At 40.3% G+C, this 24618-nt stretch overlaps 1 protein-coding gene across 4 annotated transcripts in view; it reads left to right on the top strand.

Annotated features, from left to right (window-relative positions):
* Positions 1–24618, top strand: part of GCLC (glutamate-cysteine ligase catalytic subunit) — a 51967-nt gene that overhangs the window by 14413 nt on the left and 12936 nt on the right. The window contains exons 3-17 of one of the 4 annotated variants that reach the window (XR_012653319.1): positions 767–949; positions 3378–3518; positions 4299–4357; positions 4447–4583; positions 7938–8012; positions 8902–9018; positions 9892–10030; positions 10558–10670; positions 11335–11427; positions 12155–12259; positions 14409–14490; positions 14587–14690; positions 14793–14913; positions 18752–21062; positions 24378–24470. Coding sequence is in view for 3 of the 4 variants with exons in the window: in XM_075049300.1 (XP_074905401.1) it covers positions 767–949; positions 3378–3518; positions 4299–4357; positions 4447–4583; positions 7938–8012; positions 8902–9018; positions 9892–10030; positions 10558–10670; positions 11335–11427; positions 12155–12259; positions 14409–14490; positions 14587–14690; positions 14793–14913; positions 18752–18957 (1675 nt within the window). In the remaining variant the exon portion in view is untranslated. Of the gene's footprint in view, positions 1–766; positions 950–3377; positions 3519–4298; positions 4358–4446; positions 4584–7937; positions 8013–8901; positions 9019–9891; positions 10031–10557; positions 10671–11334; positions 11428–12154; positions 12260–14408; positions 14491–14586; positions 14691–14792; positions 14914–18751; positions 21063–24377; positions 24471–24618 lie in introns of those variants that run through there. The other 3 variants (XM_075049299.1, XM_075049300.1, XM_075049301.1) reach the window with 3 other exon arrangements.

The following is a 24618-nucleotide window of genomic DNA, read 5'->3' as shown; positions in this document are numbered from 1 at the left end:
TTGAAAGAAAGGAGGATGTGAGGGTGAGCCCACAGAAGTTGCAGTTTGGGTATTTGTTTTGTCTTGCTCTGGTTTTGTGTCTGTGTGTACACACTAATGGGGTACGACACCTCCCCTGCCCCATAAAGCATTTGTGTATCCCTGACTACAAGAGCAAGCGAGGGCTGTATGGGGAAGCCTGTTGTCTGTAGGAGCAGTCTCCTGGTTTTGGCAGAATTAGGAAGGTAGGTGTAAGGACAGCGGGGCAGTTCTTCCCTATCCTCTCCCATGGAGTTCTCGGGAATAGCTGGATCATATCCCTATTTCAACTAGCCAGAGGGTGACTAGGTGCGATGAAACTTCATTTGGTTTCTTAACCTAATAAATTTGTGAAACAGGACCAGGTATTCACAGGCAGTAGAAAGAAGAAATTGAGCGTAACATTTGCCTTACCTTCCTTACTGTGGAAGCAGTTGAATGCTCTGTATTTTCCAGTTTCAGTTAAAACCCCAAGAAACAAAGGTTGAGACAGATACTAAAGGCGATTGCAATTTTACATAGGCAAATCCTACTTATTGCACTTACAGCAACACTTCCTACTGCCAAACTTTCTTTTCACTGCTTCCTGGCAATGAGGTACATTGGAAGGTACGTTGTGTTACTCTACCAAACAATCAACTTCAGGAGATTTTTCTTGAAAGTTGCATTCATTTCTGAAATTCTTGTAAATAATCCATCTTTTTTGAAGTTGTAGAAATATTTAAATGAGGCTATTGGTTTTTTATAGCCACCCAACACTCTGGCGACCAGAATATGGAAGTTACATGATAGAAGGGACGCCTGGGCAGCCGTATGGGGGAACCATGTCTGAATTCAACACCGTGCAAGACAACATGAGAAAAAGACGGCAAGAGGCAGCTTCTGTGCTCAAAGAAAATGAGGCTGTTTGTACTGTGACATCATTTCCAAGGTGAGGTGGTTGCCGAAGTGTAATGCTGTGTTTGCTGTTGTCCTTATAAACTTTTTATTATATATAGCTAAACTGTACAATGAAACAGAGCAAAGTACGATTCAGTTAAAGTACTTTGGCTTAATGTTCCGGTCGTGTTTCCTAAAATTTTTATTGCAGTGACACAAACAAATAAGCATATTTTATATTTTTAGGTTATTTCTAATTTGTGATGATTTGTAGAGTACCTGAATATTTGTAACATAAAATACTGTATGTAGAGTAGTTTGCCATCTTGAATTGATATGGCAAATCATATATAAAAGGTTTCTCTTTACCTATTTTGCAACCTTTGATCTTTATAAATAGCAGTTTTGTAAAACATGGATAACCTGATCTATTTTTTAACTCTACTTTTTCACTAAAGTGTGTGCAAACTTCTTTTGGTTGCTTGGAACACACAGTAGAACAGGAATGTGATTATCCTTACAAAATGGATATATCCTTACAAAACTTCTATAATACTGTACTTACTGAATCTAGCAAGAAGTGCACCTCTCCTGGGTTCACAACACCTTTACAAAGTGTAGATTTCCTCCTTTTCATTGTTGTAAAGAAACTCTTGAAGAAATGAAATTCAGGATATTACCATTACCTTGGAGAAACTACTTTTGTATGTTTCTTTCAAACATAATCCTAGGCAGGGATTTATTACATTCATTCTAATTAGCCTGGTCAGTCAAATGAATGAAGATAGTTACGCTTAAAATAGTAAAAAAAATTGCTCTGCAGTGTAAGAGAAACAGCTGGTCTTACTGGCTGGTTTCTTCTATAGCACAGAATGCAATGGCCCTAAATTTTTGCTGAGAGCACGAACGGCACAAAAGGTGACTTAGCAGTGAAGTTCAGGTACCAAAACACCTGTGTTGTGCCCCATGAATGCTATTTTACAAACACTCTGTTGACAAAATAATGCTTCCTCTTTATGGGAGCTATACTAGATATCTTTAGTAAGAGCTCTCAGTGTGTTACAGAACTGGGGGTGGGAGGTTGCCCTGCAACCTTACAAATAGATTATGTCATTTAATAAATTTTGTATACAAACATTTCAGAACCAGTTCTGCAAGGAATAATGGGAGAGGAGTTCTTCATCACTTTAGATACAGAGAAACACTTTTTATATCACTGTAGGAGCAATATGTTGGACTTAAGTGAAAGCCAGTAAATAATAAAATGTAGTTTGTTTATTACTTATCGTCACAAACATAGTTTCATCCTTCAGAGATCGCTCTCCCTAGGCTATTTAGTTTCTTATTTCTGCCTTTTGCTGTCTTGCCATTCAAGTCCTTGTTGGTTTGACTGGAATCTCGCTAATGTGTATTTCTGAGGTTTTGTGGGTTTGGGGGTTTTTGCTATGTTCTCTTTACAATAACATGTACATATGCCTCTGTGTGTCTGTGCATATACATGTGTGTATGATAAAAAAATAAAATCTGCATCTGAAAAGACAAAAAAATTGTTAGAGTGCTGACAAAAGGGCAAAGTGGTAGGCTTATTCAAATTAAAATAACTCAGTTAAAAATGAGCAAACCTGAAAATGCTTAAATATTAAAAAATTCTACCTTGGAAGCTAAATGTGTATCCCTAGTTCTTAAATTTATGAGGCCTCAGTACTGGACCAGGAGGTTGTTTCCTTCTTGAGGACTGGAGTGATGCAGTTTATAATGTTGCACTTATATAAGTGATGAAGTTGGGTTTACATGCTGTAGGACACCTTGTATACTTAAATCAGGAGGAAGAAACCAATAGTGAAATACATGTTGAGCATAGACGGTATTTCCAGAAATGTGAGTGTTTCCTGGTATTTTGAGTAGTTTGCTTGTAGTTGTATCAGCTAACCCTTTTTTTTATACATCCAAATGCTAGAGCCTCTCAGGATAGCACAATCTTTGTCCTTTATACTGTGCAGCATGGAGAAATTAATCTTCTGCAACTTCACCTCCAACTTCTCAAATGCTCCTTTGTCTCAGTTGTACTGGAAACCTACTTATTCTTGTTTCAGATGACTCTTAAACTTACAATGGAGATTCCAAAGGGGAGGGTTGTATTCTGATTTACTTGCATATCTCTCAGCATTTTACACCTAATAGCTGTAACTTTTCTTTGCTTATTATGTTTCTCTGTCCAATGATAGAGTAGCGGTTTTAAAAAAGTATGTTTTAACCACCCCAGAAGCTAGTTGTTGGCACGTGCTGACCTTTTAACAGCAACTGTTTTAAGACCTCTTCTGGCAATTCCATATGCGTAGATAGCAGTCTTGAAAAGTGCTTCAGAAATACTCATGGTAGATGCAAGTTTTTAAAAAATCTCTTTTTACTCCTTTGTCTGTTGGAATCCTAGTCTCTGATCATCTGACCATTTTAAAAATCACAGTCTGTTTTCATTACAGCTTGGATCTCATTGTTGTGTTACATAGGTTAGGGTGTCCTGGGTTTACGCTGCCGGAATATAAGCCAACGCCAGTAGAAGGAGGAGCTTCAAAATCCCTCTTTTTTCCAGATGAAGCCATCAATAAACATCCTAGATTTAGGTAAGGGTATTTGGGGAGCGTGAATGAGAAGTTGAATATTTTTCTATGCCTAAATATCATAGGTATACCTGCAACTTCTTTACATTATTGGAATAGAGAGCTATGTGGCTAGTTGGTGCAGATATCAGAAGGACTGGGACAGAGATGGTTGTGATGACATGTATTTTCTGTCAAAGTGACTTAAAGTAAACTGTTAAGTTCAGGTAACTTTATGTAGTAGTTCACACCATTATGGGGCAAAAGGTGTCGCATATGCTACTGCAAAATTGTTTCCGGTTTGAAAACCTATGGCTAACCACTTCATCAGAGTTAATTCAGCTCTCACTCAGGTATGTCACAGCAACATCTCAGTGTACTTGGTAACTTGCCCTAGTTGCTCTGAAATGGAGCATGGTGTCAAACTACTTGTATAGTCTGAGAGGGGTTTTCGTTGTAAGGAGAGATTTAGGAGAACAAAAGTCATTCTATTTAAAAACTAGGCATGCCTTTTTGCTTGCCCTTCTGTTCTTCAGGTCAGTAGCCTTTTACTTCTGCCTATTCTATTAGCATAGTACTGTGAAGTCCATCAAATTAAAACTGACTTTAGTGAATTAAAATTCAGTGTTGTATCTGTTACAGTCTATCTTAAACTAGGAAAAGAAGCATCTTGAAGGAAAATGCTTAAAATAAATAGAAAGTTCACATTCAGAAACCCTGAGAATTGCTGAGAAACTAACTGCAAAAACATTTGCATAAAGAGAAACTTTCAGATATTTCAGCAAACTTTTTTTTTTGTTGTAGTACACTGACCAGAAACATTCGGCACCGAAGAGGAGAGAAGGTTGTGATAAATGTACCAAGTGAGTAAATTCAATCTATCTTTTTGCTTTTCAAAATAATTATTCAATCTAATGCTCTGGGTTACTGAGTACCTGCATCTTTCACACAGTATTTAAAGATAAGAACACGCCATCACCGTTTATCGAAACGTTTCCTAATGATGATGGAGAAGCAGCAAAGGCGGCTAAGCCAGACTATATATACATGGATGCTATGGGGTTTGGAATGGGAAACTGCTGTCTTCAGGTAAAATGCATCTGCTTTCAAGATGTTACTGAACGTTGTCTTCCCTAAACGCTTCCCTTTTTAAGACTTGCCTTATGTCTAATTTCTCTAGCTTAATTCAACTGATGCATTTTCAGAGTGGCAAAAGGGGGAATAAACCAACAAATTTAATCGTATACCTGGTAATCTAGCCTTAAAATCCAGGTTTGTTTGCATTATGTTTATTTTCTGCTAGTATTCAGATGTGATTGGATGCCTTGCTGAAAGGGTTTCTTGAACTGGTCAAACCCATTTTGATGAAGCACCTGCTGCTGGAGCTGCAGCACTTTCCAAGTGTGAAAGATCATCTTCCACTGTGGTCATCTTTCAGGCATGACCAAAGGACACTGGGAATGGAAACTGAGCTGTCTTGTAGGAATGTGTGGGGTTTTTTGGGAATTCGTTTGGGTTTTTTTCCCTCTTCCCCATTCTTAGAACAGCAAAAGCAAGGAGTGACAAAAAGTCATTGGAATACCTTTAAAAATAAGTAGCTTTCTCCTTCTGTATAACTTTATTTACAAACAGCATGAACTTCTGTATAAAATTTCTCATTCTTAAATGTTTTTAGCTATCTGCTAAGAAGTCTTCTCACTGCTTGTACCATGAACCTATCAAATCCACATGGGTAGCTGTCTTCTGATACTGCGTACTGGGAGATATTGTTGGTTCTGTTTTCTCCCATTAACACATGCCCACTTTTTATTGTTTTCATTGACTTGCCTGAGTTGCTACTATCTTACAGTATCCTCTGTTTAAATTAAGGTGCTGTATCTTGGCAGTGCTTTAATCCTTTAAATATCTGTTTGTTTTAAAAGTTTGTCTATCGTAGTAACCTGATGCTGGGGGCTGATACCTTAAGTAGTAGTGATGTATTTGACTGTTGATAAAATCTGCCTGTTGCCACCGCCGTCTTGGAAGCAGAGCTAGGAAGAGGCTAGTGTTAAGGCTCTAGGGGATTAAAGCAAATTCTCCAAGCTGCTGTTGTTTCATAGCACTGGCAGAAATGACCCCATTCAAAGCATTTCCCTTCCAGAAACTGCAAAAGCCCTTGTCACTAAGGGTAAACTAGGGAGGATCTGATGGAAGTAGTGAAGTGTATATAATACTGTGTGTTTTTTACAAGGTCTTAAGTTTGATGTGGTCTGGTTTGTACCATCTCTTTCTTATTTAAGGCCAATAAAAGAAATACAGCCTTACCATTCAGTCATTGTATGAACTTGTTTAAAAATACTTTAAGTTCCTTTTTATGGAATACCATTTTACTATTCCTCGTTCTTGTAATCAGTGGTCAAATTCAAACTCAGTAGTCTTGTTATCATCAAAGGGAGAATGAAAACAAGGCTGGTAGGTGCTATAAGCAGCTTCTTGTGTATCAGCTGATAATTCTTGATAACTGACTAGAAGAAAACATGTATTTCCCACCTATTTTCTGTAAGGTAGTTTGCAGTATGCATACTTCCCTTTGGTTTTTTGGTTTTTTTTCCTCACTGCACCAAGCTACAACTTAGTTTCATGTATTTCCAAGGTTAAAAATAATGTCCTGATGAGCTCGGTGGGACAGCCCACAGCAATGGTGGGGTGGGAGGTGCTTCCCCTGCGAATAGAAAGGCAAATCATCGCATCCAAAACCATTTTGAGGCTTCACGTCCCTGTGCCTGCTGAGCTTTGTGCTCATAGCTGCTGCTTTCCACAGTCCTTGCAGTGCTTGCAGCCCTCCTCTGGAGAAGACTGCTGTGCCCTTCTCCTCTGTAATGGGGCGTTTGGCGAGAAACCGGGTTGAATCCTGGATTTAATGTTGATTTGGAATAAGCATAAAAGGGAAGAGGAGGCAGATATCGCTGTGTCGGGGAAAGAGTGTAGGTGTCCTGTCCGCCTGGCCAAGGCAGGCTCCCTAGTGCTGGAAGTCCAAAATTAGTGATGAGAAATCACACTTAGCTGCTTCTCTGCAAGAGAATTAAATAATCTTGTCTTTTCAAAGTGTGTTTTGGTTTGGGTTGTTGTTTTTTTTTTTCTTTGATAGCCACTTGAAGGATAGACACAGAAGAAGTATTTTCCCTACCACACATGCTTTTTCTAACTTGGGATGTTTTAGTGAATGTTGGCTGCAGATTTTAAAAGACAAACAAAACAAACACATCCCATATTCCTCCTACACCTCCCCTTCAATCCCACCTCCCCCACCTCCCCCCAAAAAATCCCCCACTGAGCCCACCAGTGACCTCTGGAGTTTTGGGGGTCTTTTTTGGTTGGTTGGGTTTTTTTGAGGCTTACTTGGGGTTGGATTGGGCTTCAGTGGCCAGTGGAGGAGAACCTGTATGTTTTGTGGGACTCTCTAATCGTAATCTGCGGAAGAGGAAAATCTGTGTTTGACTGGCATTCTTCAGGACATCAAGCAGTGAGGGTGATATAATGCTGAAGCCTGTTGTACAATGTTATGATAGTGGTACAGGGGTATGCTCCCATCTAAGTTATCCTCTCATCTATGAATATGTAAACTGCGAAAGAGAGAGAGGCTTTTAATCTGTTTGCATCTTTTAACAGTTTCGAGGTGATTGATCCCCCTCTGCATTTTTAAAATGTGTAAAGTGTCGGTTTGGGAAGTCTGGAGGGTAAGGTCTGCAACTAGAAAAGTGTCTCATGTTTGATGCTGCGCTGAGCAAATTTCACCAGAAGTTTCAAAGAAGTTTTATTTTCTAGTGGCCTATGTGTGGTAGGGCTTCTACATCATTAATGGCTTCTGCAAATAACATTTCTTTTCCATCTTTTGCTGTGTCCTGGCCTCTAATACAGGCAAAATTGGACATTGTTTTAAATAAAAGTCACAGTAGACATGAAAATACTTATTTTTCACAGTTTCACAGGATCAAAGGCATCTTGAAATGTTCTTTAAAATGGGATTAGCTGTCACACAAAACGTATTTTACATCTACAATAGTTTCTGACTGTTGTTCTAAGTAGGTAGGTTCCTGGCTTATTTCCTGAAGATGCATTATTGACCCATATGTATTGTAGATGTTAACTCTGTTTTCTTTGGTTCTGGCAAGTGTTTGTATATTTAGCCTCACAGCCAAAGTGTTGTGGTCTGAAATCTTTTAATGAACATGGTGTGGAAAGAAGCTTGTGATATAAATGCAGCTGATAGGTGGGGCAAAAGTTTGTCCAAGAATTGGGAGGAGGGGAGAACCCCCACAAAAACCCCACCCAAACAAACAAAAAAAACCCATAAAATTCTTGGTATGTAAATCATTTTATTATGTCATTGATTCTAAATCTAGGAAGACTGTGCCTGCACTATGATTATAGAAATTGTGATAGCAGTTGTACTTCTTCCAACAGGTAACATTCCAGGCTTGCAGCATTTCCGAAGCGAGGTATCTCTATGATCAGCTAGCCACGATCTGTCCCATTGTGGTAAGTAATGAACTTCTATCACATCAGCTCTTTGTTGTGCAAAAGCCACTACATGTAAAAAAATAAAATCTAAATTAAAAAAAAACCCTCAAACACTGCTCACAAATTTGGTACTCTGGGAGCAGCGTTAGTCTCTTGCTAGGTTGTCACATGAGCAGTGTGATTTATTTAATGTCCGAATGACAACACAAAACAGGTGTTGTCTGTTTCTTCTCCTCTGCCCTCCTTCCCACATGCATGAGGCTCTTGTTGAATAGTTCTAGAAATACATTTGGGGCAGTTTTTCATGAAAACAAGACAAGCTCACTCCTTAAAACAATTTTTAATTTTTCAACTCTGGTCTGGTGTTACAGAGGGTTTCAGCTTAAGTTGTTTAAAGTTGTCCCTTTTGTAAGCATGTGGTCATAAACAGGTGTTTATAACAGGAGTTAGAAAGTATTGGTCTGGTCTAGGTGGCGAGCAGATCCTGCTCTGAGTGAGGTATGTTCCGGCTGTGTTGCTAAGGTGCTTGGCCAAACAAAAATAAACAAAATAAAACGATTACCAGGTGAACGTCTGAAGTTTGGAAGTGTGTGTGCAGAATACTTGCTGATTTGTCACACAGTTGCCTCTGCCTGTATCGTCTTGGTGTTCCTTAAATGCTGATCTGTAGAGGTAACGAATTTGGAGTGTCAGATGCCCCTTCAGTAATACTAACGCTTCATCGAGGTGTTTTCTGGAGATAGCAGTTGAGAGATTTGTGGTTGTATGGGCTTTGGCTGTATGTTAAACTGAAGTATATACTTCAGTTACTTCAGGACCAGCAAGTTACCCTTTCCGGTGAGGTTGTGGTTTTGCTTTTGGTTCCTTGGCTTGTCCTTTGTTTTCATATCAGGCTGTTTTATTTTAGATGGCATTGAGTGCTGCATCTCCGTTCTACAGAGGCTACGTGTCTGATATTGACTGTCGCTGGGGAGTAATCTCTGCATCTGTAGATGATAGAACGCGAGAAGAGAGGGGGCTAGAGGTAAGTAATGTTGGGTAGTAGATGTCTGGGTTTTTCAGGCAAAATAGTTGAATCTCCTTTAGCATCAAATTCTGCTTGTGCTCATCAGAATCCCTAACGAGGGAACATGGCAGTCTTTGTGGTAAATACAGGAGAGGTGGTGTAAACATTCGCGTTGGTTGGTACAGTTTACGTTAGCAAATACATATTTTTAGTTAGGTGTAGAATCCCAGTAGAACTCTGCTCACTCCTTCACAGCTTGCTGAAAAGGTCCCCCTGTGATGAAACTTTCCAGTCTGTGCTTGAGCCCAAAAAGCAAAAATTGCTTTGGATTGAATAGCAGGTGCTGCTGAGGAATCCAGTAGTATAAACTAGAACTATGTGAGAAGAGCCAATTGTCACAACTTGAATTTAAGGAGTTTCTCTAAGCAGCAATTGGCATTCAAGGCACTTACAAAATTATAGAAATTTAAAAAATAATTTAAAAAAATCTACTCAAAATATTTCTTGAACTACCCATTTTAAGAGCATCTCTAACAATGTGTGAGTAGTGAAACTGTATTGGTATGTGTTGCAGTAGGTATAATAATGCTTTCCAGGTACTTGGGGTAATGGTATATTACATCAGGAAAATGTTTCCACTTTTAGAGAATTCTAGTCAATGTGTGATGTCTGTTTTTTTCGCTCAGATACATACATCTGCAAACAAAATAGTCATAATTCCAGGATCGCTTTCCATTAAGCCTATTTAAGACTCGTGCTTTGAATAATTTTAATTGAGGTTATAGGTTTTTTTAAACAGGATAATAATTCTCACATAAGTGTCATTAGTGAGCAAAACTTAGGTAACATTGTTAACAAGCTGTTAAAATATTGTATTCTTAAATTATATAGCCACTGAAGAACAACCATTATAGAATCAGTAAATCCAGATATGATTCCATAGACAGTTATCTATCTGAATGTGGTGAGAAATACAATGACATTGATTTGACAATAGACAAAGATATCTACGAGCACCTAATAAAGGAAGGTAAGTGTTTGCTTCATTATGAGCAGGTTAAGAATTATGCTTGCAGTGTGTGGGGATATTTTACGTTTTCGTTCTTGTTTGTTTCAATCATCGTGCATCCCTGAGAGTGGTGACTCCTCAAGAAATATCTGTGTAGCATGGTCTTGAGAGTTTTTTAAAAAGTACTCAAGAAACTGTCCCTAATTCTAGCTTGTGAAGCTCGGTGTTTAATGCATTAATGTTTTATCTTTGTGGAGAGAGCAGAACTGCTTTAGGACACGTGGCACAGAGGTGCATCACAAAACAGGAAGAATAGCAGCCACACCAATATTCAGCTGCCATTTCCAAACAAGAACTTGGTTGTTTTGGTTTTGGTTTTTTTTCCTCTTTAATCATTTCCTTCCTTCCTGAAGTCATCATTTAAACTTTAACAGGATGTGGTGGGTTGAGGTAGCATTGCAGAGTTGGATATTTTCAGTCTTGTAAAGCAAATCGTTTCCTAGAGCCTGCTTTGCTATGTGTGAATTGTTTGAATTTTCATTTTGTAGGTATTGACCACCTTTTGGCACAGCATATTGCACACTTGTTCATTCGAGACCCATTGACTTTGTTTGAGGAGAAAATACATCTAGATGATGCAAATGAATCCGACCATTTTGAGGTTGTTGTCTGATTTAGAGGAATTTAATAAATATATACATTAAATGGCTTATTCTTTATAGTACTGTTTAATTGGAGGATGACTATATTAGCGAAGAATTTTTTCTGAGTTTTTCACTTCAACTAGTTCTTTAGCATATGACTTTGCAATTATAAGTACATTTATTTCTTTTTATCATATATTTAGGAGAAGGTGGTGGCTTATACTTTAAACCCAATAAAATATGAAAAGCCCAAACTATGGCTATGTATATGTGTTATGGGGAACTATCTATTTTTATGGCTTCCTAAAAACTGTTTTGCATGACAATTATGTCTCTCTTATACAGCTTTATGAAATAATAGCTATGGTATTATTAGGTATTTTTAGTTTGGGATGCATCAACCCCTCATAAAAAAAATAAGTCAGCTAAATCTCAGTCCTCTAGTATCTTATACGTAATCTTCAAACAAAACAGCATGAGGAAGTGTAACACATTTGCTCCTAGGATGGGTGGTTATACTGTTGTTTTCAGGAAGTCGTGCCACTTAGGAAGCACTTCTTTAACTTGATGGGCAGTTCCAGGGAAAATATTAGGACTCTAGTTATCTGCTTATTTTTCTTTGTTTCTATTATAAAATGGTGCATATCTTGATTGTGACAGATTATTTCATGTGCTTTGCAGAATATTCAGTCTACGAACTGGCAGACAATGAGGTTTAAGCCACCTCCTCCAAATTCAGATATTGGATGGAGAGTGGAATTCAGACCTATGGAGGTAAGGAAGGTGTCAATATGCACAAAAGCACATTTCCTTTTAGGTGGAAGAGTACCAGGCATTCTGCCATCCAGTACCAAACCCTTAATTCTTATGCTGTGTTTTCTCCCCTCTGAATCAGTAGACGCAAGTGAAGTGGACAGCAGTGTTTAATCAGACATGGACTGTGGGAATATAACTGACAGGAGAATCCACTGCAGCACAGCAAAGCATGCTAATGGATTTGGGTGATGGGGAAAGGAATTAGGCTTGTATTAAAGCAACAGTAAACAAAGCCCCATTTAGCTTCTCAGGACTGTATTTCTCCAGTACTTTTCCTGGTACTGAACAACTCCACTGTCATTGTTTTGTTTTTCACAAGTGCTTTTATTTTATAACTGTCCATCTGAGCTCTCTGAATTTAATCCCTTTAAAGTAGAAATTTAAAAGCTCTTACACATTTGTAATTACACAGAGAGCCTGAAGGTGCAGGTTATTAGATAGTCTTTTTAAACACAAGTGTGTTTTGGCATTGTATTAAAGGGTTGAGTTTGAAGTGTGTGCATGTGTTGTGCATTTGAAGTCACTGCTGATGATTCCAGCTCATGCGTCACCATCTCTGCTAGCAGAGTGTCTGCGAATACAAGTACCAACATGAACGTTGGAGTCAACTCTCCTAGATATTTATCTACTTCCATGAGTGTGTTCCCACTGAAGTAATTTAATCTGTAAACCTTTTCGTGTCTAGGTCCAGTTAACAGACTTTGAAAACTCTGCATATGTTGTGTTCGTGGTACTGCTAACCAGAGTGATTCTGTCATATAAACTGGATTTTCTCATTCCTTTGTCCAAGGTAGGTGTGAAAGATCAGATCTATTAGAGCTAAATGCAAAGTATTTGCATCAAGTCTGATTTTTATCCTCTCCAAGCTAGGAACTAATATTTGTGCACTTACGGAACAGTCATTTTTATCTTTCAGTCAGTTTTCATCTGTACCAGTATTTTGAATCAATTTCAACTCCACAGTATTAAACAAATATTTTACTTCTGTCACATGGAATTAAGCTTATAGACAAATACTGTGGGAATTTCTGTGGTGCCTCACAGTGTCTGACTACTGCAGAAATGTTGAGAAATTCCATTGTCGCAAGACTGTTTTGAGAGTGAGAAAGGACATGTTTCCACCATTTTACATGTGGGGAAAATAACCTGTGGAGGTCAAAATAAAAACTTTAGATATTTATTTTGATGTAGCTGTTGCCTATGTCTTTTGTTCTTACAAACAAAATAGAGAATATCTGGTGGAGAGGGCAAGGAGGGATTCAGCATGCTTAGTGTTACACAGTATTTAAGTGAAAATGAATACTGCTGATTCTGGTCACAACTCTGACTTGTGTTTGGACAGACCAGCCATGCAAAATGTGCTTTTTCCTTAATCTTGTCCTCACAATCGTTGAACTGTTTTGGGTGAAACTGTCCTTGCACATCTTTCTGAGGCACCTGACCAGAAAACGTCTTTTTAAATAGATACTCCTGCAATGTTACTGGTAACTTTAAAAAAGGTCTTGTAGTACAGAAGGCTTTTGACAGACTATATACTAGAAAATACTGCCAGTGCTGGCTACAGTATAGCAGAAGTATCCTGAGGCATTTCTTAGTGTTTTTAATTAAAATGGAGAAGAATACTGAAGTTGTAAATTAACAGTAATCATACCATAAAGTTGGGATGATTTTTAAAAAGAGAAATTCTCTTCCTGATGTCAGGGAGTTCATACTTCATAAATAATGCAGCAATTTAGCAGTTACAGTGCATAATTACATTGTTATTTGGAATGTCTCAAAAGCACAAAATTTTTAGCTAATGAATACCAGTTAAGACTGAAAAAGAGATCAGGTGCTGAAAGAACCTGAACAGAGTTGAGTGGCTGGGGGGCATAAAATTGCTTGAGCTTGCCAAGCAATTTGGCAAGTAATGCAACACAGAATTGCACAGCCACCGGTAAGCCTGCCTCTTTCAAGTAAAATAATACGGGTTTATGGGGCTAATCTCACACTAATCTTTGCTGTCTGATGGAGTGTGGTTGTACTCTGTTAACTAGGGCTGGAGTTCTTTCAAACTTTCAAAACAGCCTGTTTTGTAAATAGGTTTCATAATATGAAATAATGAACAAAACCACACTTTTGAAAACAAAGTTTTGAAAGGTAAGATGTAAAGATTTTTGCATTGCCCTTAATTAAAGGTCAGACAAAGAATTCAGCAAATCGTCCCTTCTTCCGAAGACAATACAGTAAACCTAATGTCCTAAAGCTGTGCGATGTCAATTCCCTGAGAAGATACCAACCAAAGAACTTGGACAAAATCTTCTGTCCAGAAAGACAGAGCAACGCTTCTGTCATTTGCAGAGCACATGAACAGTGCTTCGTAGTTTGTAGATTTCTTGAGAAGCCTGGGATTTAGAACTTCTTTACTAGCACTCTAAGTTTATCTAGCTAACAGATGTTTGGGTATGGAATAGATACAATTCCCATACAAAGTTACTGGAATTTTGTTTCTGAAAGTTTGTATAATACAGTGATAGCTCTCCTAAAGACTTCAGTGATTTTGTTAATAAAAGCAGCAAACTATGGCTAGGGAAACAGCAATTTTCTTCTATACTCATGTAAATTGCATCTAAATATGCAAAGAAGTCTGCCAGATGGGATGCAACCTGTTAATTACAGCTGTTCCTGTGTTTTCATCCAAATGTAAAAGATTAGCCTAGCATGTTCTAACGTAATACCATTACCTTTTCTGCCGGAGACCTAATTTCGCAGAACGTCATCTCTTTGTGGTTTTGCCCAGGACCCCTGAAGAATGAAATAAAACTTACCTCCACAGCTTGGCCCTGTGTGACGAAAATCGTAAGAAACATAGTTTCAACTAATGAGACCAAAATGTGAGGGTTTGGGAAAATCTTGATTTTCTAAAATATCACAAATCTCTGAAATACTGCTTTTGCCAGGTGGATGAAAACATGAAGATGGCCCAGAAAAGAGATGCTGTCCGGCAGGGAATGTTTTACTTCAGAAAAGATATTTGCAAAGGTATCATAACAAGCAATCTGATTAACGCTGTTGGGGATGTTTAGCGCATCTCTTGCGTTCTAATCGTTTCTTCCTTTCCTTTTCTCGCCCATGAAGGTGGAAATACTGTTGTGGATGGATGTGGCTCTGCACAGAATGGGACAGGCACCGACACGGAAGAGTACACCTTAATGAGTATTGATACAATTATCAATGGGAAGGTCGTAGCCTCTTCTACCTGGAACACACAACCTTCCCCTCCATTCCGCCCTCCCAGAAATCAGATCGAGCATGTTTTATGCTGACTCTCTTCTCTTACACAGGAAGGAGTCTTTCCTGGTTTGATCCCAATTTTGAATTCCTATCTTGAAAACATGGAAGTGGATGTGGACACAAGGTGCACCATCCTAAACTACCTGAAGCTAATAAAAAAGAGAGCATCTGGTATGTTTGACACTTTTGGACATAGATTTTTTTTTTCCTGGCATTTTTCTCCTTAGACAGTAATTGGGCTGTCCTCTAGTTTTCAGTTGGGTAAAACTGGTGGCAGCTGTGGCTGCCTGGTTAAGTGTTGAATCATAGGAGCAAAGGACTTGAGTGTGTTCTCTGGCTTAAATCTGGTCCAGTCTAATTCTGATTACAAATGTTTCGTGATCCATTTTAGAACTTAAATTAGAAGTAATTCATACAGTTACAATTACAGCTTAGAGGGTAGCATGTCTCCAGTCCAAGATTTCTCTTTTCAGCACCACTTACTGCTGCTTTTGCCAGTGTATTGTCCACTGTAGTAGTTTGCACTTATACTATAATCCGCTTTGCCTGTCACTTAAGTGTTGTAACAGTATGTGAGGCTGGGTCTGGTAGCCTGGTATTATTGGTGTGACTAAACCATGCCTGCTCCAAAGCATTCGTAAGTCTAAATTCTGGTATACTAGAGCATGGAACCTAGTCTTTAGCTCCCTGATAAGAAAGCCCTTCTGTAAGTAGCAAAACTCCTTCAAGCAGAGCGATCCAGGCTCTTTCCCTGTCTTCCCCATGTTGCAGTGTTTGTGAAGACAGGCAGTATAATGACTCCTTATGCTCCTTTTTTAAAATGCAGCAGTACAATGAGTAAAAGATGCAGGCTAAACTTTAATTCAGAACTTGGCATGTAGCACAGTCTGCAGCAACTTTATACCTTTTTATGTGCATATCCCCTGTATGCCTGCCTTGCTGTAAATTTAGCTAGACAGTTAATTTTAGTCTCATAAGTAAAGACTCCCCCCCCCCCCCCCCCCCCCAGTGAAATATATTCACTGGTTTTAAATTAAAGTGTTGCATTCCTTTTTAATTCTTGAAAATTGCTGTAGAAGCTTCTAGGTAAAGACCTTTTTAAAGCTGAGGTGGAAATCAGTACTTTCTCTCACCTGGTAATTCAATACTTTAGCAGTACTTTAGAGTGGTAACAAGTTTTAATTAATTAGAGCTTTCACTGTAAATGTTCTTTTCTAAGACTGCTTGTTTGTAGGAGGCTTCTGTCCCTCAGGTAACATAGACAGGGGATTTTATGCTTGGCTTAACTGAGGGAGAGAAGAGAAACTGGCAGGAAGAAAACAACTGAGGCACATCAGGCCTAAAAATAGCAATGCTTCCAAAATATTCTATTGTTTGTTGTTGGTTTTTTCCCTTCAGAAAAATGCTGTTGAAAAAACAAGGAATGCATAAATCTCATAGAGGGTTTTTCCCAAGAGCTAATGACGAGGGCTCGACCCCCTGCAGCAGGTGTTCCCCTTCCAAAGAACAACTTTGCTGCCTGGTGCAAAGTCACAGGCATTGCAAAAGGCAGCTTGTGTATTTACATGGACCTAAAAGGTGTGTGAGAGTGAGAGTCTAGGGTTTATATCTTAACTCTGATGAACTTGAAATGATTTTTAAATGATGCTTTATAAGAACCAGAATTCACAGAATAAAAAGCATTAGGTATTGTATTACTGTGCCATGATGTTTCTCAGTTGTGAGCTTTGGATTATTCCGGTTTACTCTCAATCTTAAATCAAATGTACCTGAACTGCATCCTGTCTGGCATGGGCATGTCCACAAAGAGTGGCCATTTTTCAGATTTCTCTTCTCAGACGGTGAACACAGAGCACTCGGAGTTAACCACAGGCATCTTAGCTGCTGTGGCTTTAACCTTGCCCCAACATAGTTCATCTGTGCTTCAGCCTCCTCTTCTCTTGCAGCACAGCTAGGTATTGCCCTCACTCGTCTCTGTCTAGCTGGTGTGTGACTGGGACCACTCAGTGAGACACAGATTTGCTAGGCAGGCAGCAGCTGATGACCACCACCAAATATTAATGAAAGTGGTGTTAAGATAGCAGAATCAAGTGACCGTTGTCCTGGCGTGCTCTCCCGCTTCTTGGCTGTCTGCAGTGTAGACATTTTCTCACCCGAAGGTGGTGCAGGAATCGTGGGGCTTCATGACCATTCCCAAACATGATTTCCATGATTGTTGCCTTACCCTTCTCGAAGCATTTACACTTTTGCTCCCCATAAAGTCATACAATAAGAAATGCCACAATTTTATGAAGTGCTCTTTGAAAAGTGAAAATCCTGTAGTTTTGCACGTTTAAGTGCTCTTCCCAGTTATTTCATTGTATGCCTTCTAGTTCCTGCATTGTAGGATAACATTTCTCTACTCACTTCTCATCAACATTCATAACTTTGCAAACTTTGCAAGTATATTGTTGCTTCTGAACTTGCAATTCCCTTTGTCTTGTCTCTCCTCACTTGGAAATTGTCTCACACCTTTTGTCAGTCTGTGGTGCCTTCTCCCAATACTCGTGTATGTTCTTTGAGAGCTGCATGCTGTGTTCATGGTGATGGTGCTGCAGATGTTCACTGGTACGAAGGATGGGGAGTGATTGGGCTGCCTGACCACTAGATGTCTGTGTTGGTGTGAGCTGGGCTGCTCTCCCATCTTCTCCTGCACTGACAGCCTGCAGCGGCTTTTAGTCCAAAAATGGGAGTCTCCCTATGCTCTGCTTATCTCCCAGCCCCACTGATTTTCTTGCAGCCCCTCTGTTTCTCGTTGGTTTGAGAAAGTTTTTGTGAGAGTTATTAGTGCCTTCAACAAATAATGCTTCTTGGGTGGTTTTTTTTCTGCCCTCTTTTTATATAGAAGTGTAAACTCTGGCCTCATGTCTTTAAAACATGACTTCTGTTTTTTGAGGGACATTTTTATTTTTAATAACCTTTTTTATTCTGCTTTTCTTTCCTGTACTTTTTGTAATTTTTCTGATTTGTGTTTGTGTATCTCTGTTCAGAACCACTGATAGGATATCTTTAAACAGCCTTGGATGCTTTTTACTTTTTATTTGTGTGTTCCTTCTTGCTTTCCCTAACTGGATTCCTCTTGCTTTTTATAATATTCTTAAACTAAAGATTTCTGTAGTGGAAGCCCTTGATTCTTTCTACTCTTACAAGGAAGCTGAGGTTCCAGAAGCTAGCAATGAAAGCTTTGTGAGACTCTTCGACTATCCCATCAGCCTACCTTAATGTCTTACTGTCAGGGTTACCTTAAATTTGTACTATTTAAGGTTTGCTTGCATATGCTGCAAGATTCAGTAGCCTAAACGCTGGTGTCCAGCTGGCCTCTAGCTGCTACTCTGTAGGGATGAAGGTCTCCTGCAAGTGGTGTGCACCGTTTGACGACCCTGTATAGAAGCATTGGGGACCCTTAGGCACCTGCTGACTGCCCCGTGGACTGCATAGTGAAGCAGAGGCAGTGTGTACAAACTAAGAGTGGGTATAATTGGGAACCTGCCTATTTCTTTGCTGGAGAGCTGCCAGAGGGAGAAAGAAGATTAAGTCAAGGTAGACAGAGCAAAGCTAGCAGCCAAGTTGGATGGATCAAGTACAAAATTATTTTATATATATGTAGTTGTCGTAGAGGTGTCTGTTGGTTTGTCTCAGCCAGATTCTCTGTTAAATGACGTGTTTAAGGCCTCTTGCTATACAATCTGTTGGTAACACCTGTTCCAGTAGCTACTTCTCTCTGCACTGTCTCATTACAATATCTAAAAGTTTGAAGATCGCATCAGACAAGTGGTTTTTAAACTATCAGTGCTATATCAGCCTAATTATGCCTGCAGATTAGCCATATTTAAAAAAAAATGTATAGGAGTGTGTTTCTCGTGAAAGCATGGACTATTCATTAATTGTCAATATAACATATAGAACTTTAGGTGTTGTACTGCTCAATTAGATGTATAAAGTGTGCAATTTGGCTTCCTCTTGCCCACAGGAGAATTAATGACAGTTGCTCGGTGGATGAGGGAATTTATCGCACAGCATCCAGACTACAAGCAAGATAGCGTGATAACTGATGAAATGAATTATAGCCTTATTTGGAAATGCAACCAAATCGCACAAGGCCAGGCAGAGTGTCCTGAACTATTGGGGGTAGGATTTAATAAGAAACAAAGTGGAAACAAAACTGGCTCTTTGTAATGAATGAATGAATGTTTCTTAAATAGTAGAAAGTCAAAGCCTTTTAGCAAAGCACTAGCAAAGATACTGTGAATCTGGTACAGTTTCATGGTGTGAAGACCAAAACAGGGATACTGCACTATAAAATGGGCCAATCTGCCTAAATATTCATTTAAGGCATCCTCAAATGGGCATATTCTTATTGTTAAGGTTTATACAATGTACATGTAAATAGTAAAATATTTTTATGATTAACATCAATGTATTTTAATAACATTGTATCTAAAGTTATTGTGAATTAGCTTGTAACTTTTTTATGCTTATTCTAGAAAGAAAAATCGTCCTGAACAGCTTTGTAAATGTAATGGTACTTGTATATTATATGCATTCCAGTTACTGAATGTTGCTGTAATTTTTTTAACCTGGAATGTGCTAAGTAATCTACCTTATTGTATAAGAAAAAAAAAAATCTTCTGGACCTACCTGAACCACAGATACTTCTTCCTCCCATTTGGGTTTTGAAAGTATATATGAACAGACAAATGCATGTGCATCCTATTTGTTAATCTTTACAGCAGTTTCTCAGTTTCCACAAGACCTGCATCCACTCATAAACTGTAAAACTTAGAGGAACAGATCTGTCTTTATTCAGATAACCTGCCTGTCTCCTGATAACTGTAGCCTTAGGAAAGAGCTGCCATATTCATATGTAAGCTGCATTTCCTGCAAAAAAAAAAGGATTAAGATGCATCTTCTCCCAGATGCATCATTATTTTTTCGCCTCTGCAATAAATTTGTATGCTATTGCGGTTCAGAAATTTGATCAGTGATTTAACAAAAAAGCAGTAATGGGGGAGAGGTGGTGAAAGAGAGAGGGTTTGAGAGCTGAACATGAAGCTGTCTTTACAAAGGACCAGAGAGAATTGGTTGGGACCGTGGCACTCCTTAACTGCTGTTTCTCCCACGTTGCTGCTGTTCCCACAGTTGACAATGACTGCACCACAAAATCGAGGACCTGTCTATTCTTCCTAAAGGTTGAGTTTCTCATTTGTCATTCTTTATTATAAATATTTTTGGCAGCATGTTTATTTCCATAAGGTATTTTATATAGATAGCTGAGGTACCTACATAGCTGTAGGTATGGGCAGCCTAATCCCCTCTAGAAAATAATTATAAAGAAATCATGGAATGCACTAATCCTTTGAATTGGGAGCCAGTGCTGGGAGCGACTGTAAAGTATTTAAAATCTAGCCATTTCACCTGTAAATAAAGCAAACTTAAGGGGCCTTTTTGATTTAGCTTCTTAACTGACTTCTAGAAGTGAATTGCATTATGGGTAGGTTATGCAAAGCTTAATGCAAGCATATATAAATACCTAAGATGTAATGATTTTTTTAAAAAGAACTAATGGAGAAGCTGCAATGAAGAGGTGCACTAAGAAAAAGCTTTCATGTACTGACATTAGACTTTGTTCTGTGTTCACAGGTGTGCTTTAGAGAATAAAAAGAATGCTTTTTTTCTGCAGTGGTGAATTTGTTTTAATCAAGATGTAGGCATATGCCAATTTAGTTTCTGTGAGAAGGAAATAAAAATAAAATTTGCAGTATGTGTTGGTCACTTGCATGACTTGAACCCACATTTTCAGATTCAAAAAAGGAAGAGTTGCGTACCTGGCAAGTATAGCTCATCTTATCCAGACTCACTTTGTTCACAGTGAAACTTCTCAGGACTAATGGCAACCGGTCTACCCCTCCTGCAATGGAGAGAAGTCCTTGTCATTGTCATGGTAGCATCTGTCTGATGGCTTAGCATCAGCTGCTATGCTTAGAAGACCCCTAAAAAAAGCTAGAATGCTCTCCTGCTCGTACTGCATCAACACGTGTCCTTTTTCCCTTTCAGTGGACATTAAATCACCCTTCTGGCCTAGTAGGTGGCGACTGTCCTGTAAGCGAGAGCAGATTTTGTCACGATGCCCAAAAGCTGTGCCTAGAAGTTTCCCTCATGAGTTCTTGTATGTGTGTTCTCAGAAAGGACAGGACAGATCAAACACAAAGCTGCTGCTTGTTTGTTGAGGTGTCCATGGCTGCGGTATCTCGGCAGTTTCATTCCCCAGATGAAGAGTTAAGGTATGTGTTCCAGCCTGTTCTTGACGGTGTGGCATGGTGAAGGTTCTCACAGGCGGCAAAGTGGAGCTGCTGCAGGGAAGGGCAAGCTTTGCCACTGGTTCTGAGTATAGTTTAGAGGTGGCTTTGCGGTATCTGCACCCACTCTGAGGTGGAGAAGCAGTCCCTGAGCCTCAAGCTCTGGCTGACTTAGCAGAGACCATGAGAAACTCCCTTGGGCTATGAATTCAGGTTTTTTGGTCCTGCAGCCGTGAAGTGCTTTCATGGAAATAATGACCTTTCCAACAGCCACGTGAGCGAAGGGAGGGGAAGAAGCACCAAGCACTTGAGGTGAAATGTGGTTGATTCCTTGCCCAAAGACCTCAGCAATGCGTCAGTCGTGGCGCTTCCTGTGATTGCTCATGTTCTGGCCCCAGTTCAACCTCAGTAATTTGCTCCATGCCTTCCGCTCAGTTTTCACCTAGAAGATCCCGTTTGTGATTTCCAGAGGTCTCAGAGCAATAAACGATACTCTGGTGCCCAGTGTTCTCTTGAGAGTCAGAAAGGACTTGAGTACAAGTGTCCTTATTTCTGGATTATTTTAGCTATGCTTTTTATCACGGTCTAAACTTTCAAAACGTGTCTCCTTTTGCGTGTGCACAGAGCTGTGCAAGCAGTTTGCCTTTCTGGGAATGGTGCAGCAAGACCTTTGTACAAGAGCTTTGGACTCCTTTGGTCCTGCAAAAGCAACTTGACCTCTGTGAAATAAACATCATGCAGCTTGTACAAGCTGAATGGAAAAATGACCTAAACTTTTGTTTGCAGTCGTTTTGTTTAATATTTTTAGTCGATTATATTCAGTGTGCTGATGTGGTTTTGCAGCAAATTTAAGAGACCTCCTACTACATGGGAAGCTGGTCACAGAAGCGGTGGCAGCTGAAGTTTGAAATAACCTATGTGGATGGTGTGAGCTGGGTTTCAGCAGGAAAGGATTGCTGTAATCCCTTCCCAAGAGCCAGGCCCTTCCTTCTGGCTGCCTCTTCAGGATAAGGAGCAACATATGCATGCACAAATACACTAGTAAAGATGTTCTCTACTCCAGGAGAGCAGATGAGAGGACAGAAATGCAATAGTTCCTTTTGCTGCGGTGGGTATCGGAAGACGGCTGTTGACTGTAACGCTGAGCAGTGTGAGAACCTGTGATTTAGAAGACAATAGAAACAAGAATCTGCAATTTGAGCATTATAGCAGAAACCCTGGGTCTCTTGAAGTCAAAGACCTGATGATTCATTGCTGGTTTTTTGAAGGAGCTTTGGAGAGAAACAGAAGCAACATTTGTAAATGGTGAACTGTGTGATGAGCATACTTGTACCCTGAGGGAGGAGGGGGACGGGGCGGCCGCTGGGGTGGGCAGGTGGCAGAGTAGGAAGTTTTGTGTATCATCTGTGCTAAACCAAACAGACCTGCACGGCATTGTCAGTCTTGCTGTAACCTCTTCGTTGTGCCCCTTAACCAAAGGGCACCAGAGCACAAGCAATCGAGAGTGTTTTACAGGAACGAGATCTAGTTGAAACTAGAGACCTGACCTGCACTGTCTCCTACCTCTAACTCTGAACCACTAACACCGAAAGGAGTCGAGGGCCCCAATTTTATTGCTGAGCATAATGCCATATGGTATGGGGCATGCCTTGGGTCAGCAGTCCCGGCTGTGTCCCCTCCTGACCTCTTGCCCACCTCCAGCCTCCTCGCTGGGGGACGGAGTGGGAAACGGGGACAGCCTTGGTGCTGTGTGAGTACGGTTCGGAAACAGCCCCAGCCCCAGCGCGTTACCAACGCTGTTTTAGCCCCAAGTGCAGAGCACAGCACCGTGCGGGCTGCTGCGAGGAGTCGGGACGGCCGTCCCAGCTGGCGGCGGTCCGCTGCCGCTGGCTTTCTTCATGGTTCCCTCGTCCGTCCTCCTGCAGCCTGCACAGCATCGCTGTGAGTAGCAAGGTGGGATATTGGGTTTCCCGCTCTGACTACCTGTGCTTATGTCGTGGTTTAACCCCAGTCAGCAACTAAGCACCACGCAGCCGCTCACTCACTTCCCCCATCCAGTGGGATGGGGGAGAAAATCAGGAAAAGAAGTAAAACTCATGGGTTGAGATAAGAACAGCTTAATAGAACAGAAAAGAAGAAACTAATAATGATAACACTAATAAAATGACAACAGCAATAATGAAAGGATTGGAATGAACAAATGATTGCACAGTGCAATTGCTCACCACCCGCTAATTGACACCCAGTTAGTCCCTGAGCGGTGATTCCCCCCCCACTTCCCAGTTTATACACTAAATGGGACGTCCCATGGTATGGAATACCCCGTTGGCCAGTTTGGATCAGGTGCCCTGGCTGTGTCCTGTGCCAACTTCTTGTGCCCCTCCAGCTTTCTCACTGGCTGGGCATGAGAAGCTGAAAAAATCCTTGACTTTAGTCTAAACACTACTGAGCAACAACTGAAAACATCAGTGTTATCAACATTCTTCTCATACTGAACCCAAAACATAGCCCCGTACCAGCTACTAGGAAGACAGTTAACTCTATCCCAGCTGAAACCAGGACAGCTTAGTATTTTCTCTACCTGGATTCACTGAGCTGCAAATGAAGAACTGAACTGCGGTGTCCGACATACAGAAGATGAGGTGGGAGCGGGTGCTGGCAGCCCTGGGTGTATTCCCCCGGGATGGCCACCTCCTGCATTCCCCACTCCTCGGGTGAGGAGAAAGTGGTGCTTAGCCCTTTCTTATGTAAAATACCATATAATCAAAATATTGTACTGATGCAAAATAGGCAAAACACCCCACAGCATCTTGAAATAGCAAAGTGCTTTCCAGATTCTACAGAAAAAAATCAGGAAGGAGGAAGGGGCAATGAAGCAAAGGGAAATAAAATGGCTTGCTTAAGGTTACGCAGCACCAAAGTAGTGAAAATTCCTCTGCAAACCCTCCTGAAAATTTTGTTCTTTCCAGAAACGTACTGGAACCACGGGCTGACGCTGGCAGAAGTGATGCAAGCATTTGGTGCTGGATGGGACTGGCTTCAGAAGGCTGCGAGGAGAGCCATGGCTGCTTAAAGCCTAGACAGAGCTAGAGCTCCAGGGGCTGCAGATGGCAAATTTAGGGCAGTAATCCCCAATAAGAGCATCTGACCTCTGGATTTCTCTGGTTTTGATCTAGCCTGTTCTCCCCCTTCATGCAGGGCTCCCCGTACATAGGTATAACTGCAATGGGAATTTCCATTTTTTTTCCCATCACTTCATTTAGGAAAAATTTAAAGCGTTAACTGTGTTTTCTTTTGAAGGCCACAACAATTCCTGTGTGTGCTGCGTAAAACAACTCGGTGAATCTCAAATCCTTGTGATTGCCGCAGCGTTACTCCTACTGACTGCTGCAGGTCAGTATCAAGATCTCCCTGGGTTTCGGTGCGTGGGTGCTCGCCCTTGGTGCCTCTGAGCGGCAGTTCCCGCGGCCATTGAGCAAAGCTCTGGACGTGGCAGTAGCAGAGCTTGTACCTTTCCCTGCTGCTGGTGCTAAAATCCACG

This window comes from Buteo buteo, chromosome 17 (genome assembly GCF_964188355.1).
Source record: "Buteo buteo chromosome 17, bButBut1.hap1.1, whole genome shotgun sequence".
In the NCBI taxonomy this organism is placed as follows: Eukaryota; Metazoa; Chordata; class Aves; order Accipitriformes; family Accipitridae; genus Buteo; species Buteo buteo.
The sequence above is the reverse complement of the archived record's forward strand: the minus strand, read 5'-3'. Positions and strand labels throughout refer to the sequence as shown.